General features: G+C 40.3%; 1 protein-coding gene across 1 annotated transcript; it reads right to left on the bottom strand.

Annotated features, from left to right (window-relative positions):
* Positions 1-3,358: 3,358 nt before the first annotated feature.
* On the bottom strand, positions 3,359-4,690 carry LOC114368270. Its single transcript, XM_028325590.1, has 3 exons — positions 4,624-4,690; positions 4,148-4,263; positions 3,359-4,045 (listed from the first exon to the last, which is right to left on the bottom strand). The coding sequence occupies exons 1-3, from the start codon at positions 4,688-4,690 to the stop codon at positions 3,359-3,361; spliced, it is 870 nt and encodes a 289-aa protein (XP_028181391.1).
* Between the last annotated feature and the right edge of the window lie 733 nt (positions 4,691-5,423).

Below are 5,423 nucleotides of genomic sequence, written 5' to 3'. Positions count from 1 at the left end.
GCAGATCCCTCTTGTAAGACTAGGCCTAGACTAAACAACATTATTGTAACAACATAATTAAAACCAAAACTTAATCCGCAGATCCCTCTTGTAAGATTAAGTTTCGATCCTGCTTCAATCAAGTTCTAAGGCAACAATACATTTCCCAATGCTAAAGTCACCTAACTATGCACACAAATGGATTATTAGACCAAAAGCATACAAACATTAAGCATTGAATAGGGAAAACATAATCAATTAGATATTAGGTATTTACATCAGCTGTTCATTAGAAATCCCCAACTAGGGTGTTTAGCCAGCCATTACAGAAGAAACCCTAACAATAATAAGGTATATATGCAAAAGTTGCTCCTCTTGTTGCCTCCAGAGCTCTTTTCTCAAAATAGGCACTATGGTGTGCTCTGGAATCTATGCCAATCATCTGCCCAAAGTCTATATCTAATTCTGCACAAGATCCCTCTGGAATCCGCAGATCCCTCTTGTAAGATTAAGTTTCGATCCTGCTTCAATCAAGTTCTAAGGCAACAATACATTTCCCAATGCTAAAGTCACCTAACTATGCACACAAATGGATTATTAGACCAAAAGCATACAAACATTAAGCATTGAATAGGGAAAACATAATCAATTAGATATTAGGTATTTACATCAGCTGTTCATTAGAAATCCCCAACTAGGGTGTTTAGCCAGCCATTACAGAAGAAACCCTAACAATAATAAGGTATATATGCAAAAGTTGCTCCTCTTGTTGCCTCCAGAGCTCTTTTCTCAAAATAGGCACTATGGTGTGCTCTGGAATCTATGCCAATCATCTGCCCAAAGTCTATATCTAATTCTGCACAAGATCCCTCTGGAATCCGCAGATCCCTCTTGTAAGATTAAGTTTCGATCCTGCTTCAATCAAGTTCTAAGGCAACAATACATTTCCCAATGCTAAAGTCACCTAACTATGCACACAAATGGATTATTAGACCAAAAGCATACAAACATTAAGCATTGAATAGGGAAAACATAATCAATTAGATATTAGGTATTTACATCAGCTGTTCATTAGAAATCCCCAACTAGGGTGTTTAGCCAGCCATTACAGAAGAAACCCTAACAATAATAAGGTATATATGCAAAAGTTGCTCCTCTTGTTGCCTCCAGAGCTCTTTTCTCAAAATAGGCACTATGGTGTGCTCTGGAATCTATGCCAATCATCTGCCCAAAGTCTATATCTAATTCTGCACAAGATAGGCTTTAAATAGGCTTTGAATTCGCGACGTTGCGCTTAGCTCTACCCTCGTGCTTAGCGCGTGTAAGTAGATTCGAGCTTAGCGCCAGTCATGCACTAAGCCTGGCTGAAGACCCCTGCTATGCTTAGCACACTTATTTCATGCTTAGCGTGTGACCTTGATGTTGATACCCTGCCAGATTCTTCTTTCGCGCTAAGCACGCTGAAGCTGCGCTTTGCGGTGGATGCGTGCTTAGCCCACTGATGAGCTAAGCTCAACTGTCACTTTTGGCACTTCACGACTTAGCCTCTTTTTCACCTGGAATTGCATATATTTCATCATTAAATCCAATGGACATATTCTAGAGACAGCTTTATCCATAAAAATAAATTTATTTACAAAAATCACTACAAAATAACCATAAATTGGGGAACTATACAAGTTTTGGAAAATGTTTTCTATACAAAAGTTAGTCGTATAAGGCAACTAACAATAATCAACATGAAAATACAAAAAAAGGTATGTTTTATTGCATTACTTTCTTTAATTTTTTAAATACTGAGCAAGGGTTTCCCACGAACACTAAGAGAATAAAGGTCATTCCTGAGTGGTCCACTCCACCAAGTATAAGGAAAATTTGGGGCTTCCATGACTTAACAAACTTTTACAAAAGGTTTGTCCCATATCATTCTATCCTTATACCACAACTCTTTGAGTTGATGAGGAACCATGTTCCCTCATCGGAAGATACCCAAGAATTGGGTTTTCAGACCTTACCTTACTCCAACATACCAAACACCACTAATATATATGTTTTTATTCTTTTTACAAGTGTTGAGGAAAGAAACCCAAAGTCTCAAGAACCTCTGGATTTGAGGTCAAATCCTTTTCAAGGGGGAGAGAATGATGCAATCCTACCCCCCCCCCAAGGGCATTGGATAGAAGACTCTAAGAAGATTGGGTCAGAGATGAAAGAGAAGACCCTAGGGTTCTCATGAGCCTTAGGGTAGATTTTGGGTCCATGGGCTAAGTATGAGCTGACTTATTTTTGTACATATTAGATTAAGGTTTCATTATTTTTGGGCCTTGTATTAAGGGCTCCATAATGTAGGTAAGGTACCCTAGAAATGTAGGAATTTTCAGCCCTTGTATTTTAGGGCACCTAGACTAGTTTTTGTATTAGGGGTAGTTTTGTAATTTCACATGCATTAAGTGAATATTTGATGTGTGTGTTAAGAAATAAATTTAATTGAATCGGGACAAGCCCAATCCAATTGAATTTTAGAGGGGGAAGTGAGCATTTGCTTGCTACACCCCATTGCCACATCATATGGTCACACCTAAGCACACTTAGTGGAGAATCTTGGACTTGATCTTGGATAAGTGGGTCGAACCATAGCTAAAATTCACTAATCATAATTTATGAAATTTTCGCTCCACAAATTCAATTTCAAATTCAAATGAAATTTGAATAGAAATTCAAATTTCCCTCCAATTTTGTGTAACACTTAGGCTATAAATAGAGGCCATGTGTGTGCATTTTTTTTTACTTTGATCATTTGAGAATTACACTTCAAAGTTCAGACCTCATTTGAGGCATAAAATTTCATGTTCCTTCTCCCTCCCCTCATCTTCTCCTCCTTCAAGCTCTTATCCATGGCTTCCTATGGTGGTGAGCTTCTTCTTGACTCAGCTTCTACTTGAAGTGGCATCTCCAATCATCTCTCTTACTTCTCCATTCCGTTGCCATTGAACTTCAAGAAGCAAAGGCCTACATGCTCTACCCATTTGGTGAAGTAATCAATGGCAACTAAGATGAAGCGATGCCCGTTTGAAGCCTTGGGTTCGATGGCTCCGATCATGTCTATGCCCCACATTGAGAAAAGAAATGGTGCTGCCAACACATTCAATGGTACAGGTGGAGCATTAACATTATCAACAAAGGTCTGACACATATTGCATTTTCTCACATGAATACATCAATCGTTCTCCATGGTGAGCTAGTAATACCTCTCCCTCCAAATCTTTCAGGCCATGGAATGTCCATTGGCATGCCTACCAAAAGAACCCTCATGCACCTCTACTAGTATTTGTTTGGCCACCCTTGCATCCACACATCGAAGCAACACCATGTCATGGTTTCATTTGTACAACATATTTCCACTCAGGATGAAACCGATTGCTAACCTTCGTAACGTCCTCTTGTCATTGTCAGAGGCCCCAAGCGGGTATTCCTTGCTTTCAATGTATCGTTTGATATCGAAGTACCAAGTTTTACCTTCTTCCTCCTCTTCTATCAAATAGCAATGTGTAGGCTCACCACGACATCTGAATTCAATGTATGGAAAATCTCCATGAGGGCTCACTTTGAACATGGACGATAGAGAGGCAAGGGCGTCAGCCATCTGGTTTTCCTCTCTAGGAATATGATGAAATGATATGTCATCTAAGAGTTCCATCAATTTCCTGATGTAAGCCTGGTAAGGCACCAACTTGTGGTCCCTGGTCTCCCATTCACCTTTCAATTGATGAATCACCAATGACGAGTCCCCGTATACCTTGAGTAACTTGACCCTAAAGTCGATCGTTGCATGGATCCCAAGGGTACATGCCTCATACTCCGCTATGTTGTTTGTGCAGTCGAAGCACAGCCTAGCCGTGAAAGGTATATATTGGTTATTCGGGGAAACCAATACTGCCCCAATTCCATGGCCTAGTGCATTAGATGCACCATCAAACCACACAATCAACTTATCCATGTCCTCATCTTCTACCTCTTCCTCAAACAAGGTCATGATATCCTCATTAGAGAATTCTGGATGCATAGGCTGATAACCATTGATGGGTTGTTGAGCTAGATAATCCGCCAAGACGCTCCCTTTTATTGCCTTCTAAGTGACGTAGACAATATCAAATTTTGACAATAGAACCTGCCACCAAGCTATCCTTCCAGTGAGAGCGGGCTTTTTGAAGTTGTACTTGACGGGATCCATTTTGGACACCAACCAAGTAGTGTAACTCAGAATATACTGCCTCAAACAGCAAGCTGCCCACACCAAGGCACAACATGTCCTTTCTAGCAAAGAGTAGTTCATTTCGCATGTTGTGAACTTCTTGCTCAAGTAATAAATGGCTCGTTCCCTTTTTCTGGATTCACCGTGCTATCCCAGCATACACCCCATCGACCCATCTAATACTATCATGTATAGGATAAGAGGTCTTTCGGGCACTGGTGGCACGAGCACACGAGGATTCATCAAACACCATTTAATCCTTTCAAATGCCACTTGACAATCATTGTCCCATTGGATAGACTGATTTTTACACAATAATTTGAAAAGAGGCTCGCAAGTGGCGGTTAACTATGATATGAATCTCACTATGTAGTTCAATCTTCCCAAGAAACCTTGGACCTGTTTCTTGGTACGTGGCTCAGGAATTTCGAGGATTTCTTTTACCTTGTCTGGATCCATCTCTATTCCTTTCTAGCTAATGACAAAGCCAAGCAATTTTCTGGATTTTACCCTAAATGTACACTTGGCGGGATTCAGCCTTAACCTGTATTTACGCAGTCACCTAAATAACTTTCACACATTAACTAGGTGGTCCTCCTCCGTCCTTGATTTGGTGATCATGTCATCCACGTAGACCTCGATCTCTTTATGCATCATGTCGTGGAATAACGCCACCATAGCCTGCTGGTATTGATGCAATCCTCCCTAGGAAGGAACCAGTCACTAGATCCATGAGCAAGAGGCTCCAAGAGGATTTGGCTAGAGCTGCTGAAGAAGGCCCTAGGGTTCTCATGAACCTTAGGGTAGATTTCTGAGCCCATGGGCCAAGGTTGGGTCCAATTATCTTTGTACATATTAGATTAGGATGTCATTATATTTGGTCCTTGTATTTAGGGCTCCATAATGTAGGTAGGGTACCCTAGAAATATAGGATTTTTTAGCCCTTGTATTTTTGGACACCTAGACTAGTTTTTGTATTAGGGGTAGTTTTGTAATTTCACATGCACTAAGTAAATATTTCATGTGTGTGTTGGGAAATAAATTTAATTGAATTGGTAGAAGCCAAATCCAATTAAATTTTAGAGGGGGAGGTAAGCAGTTGCTTACTACACCCCATTGCCACATCATATAGTCACACTTTGTGGAGAATCTTGGAATTGATCTTGGATTAGTGGGCTGAACCATAACTGAA

The sequence above is a fragment of the Glycine soja genome, chromosome 9, assembly GCF_004193775.1.
Source record: "Glycine soja cultivar W05 chromosome 9, ASM419377v2, whole genome shotgun sequence".
Lineage (NCBI taxonomy): Eukaryota > Viridiplantae > Streptophyta > Magnoliopsida > Fabales > Fabaceae > Glycine > Glycine soja.
This window is presented reverse-complemented; position numbering and strand designations above follow the sequence as displayed.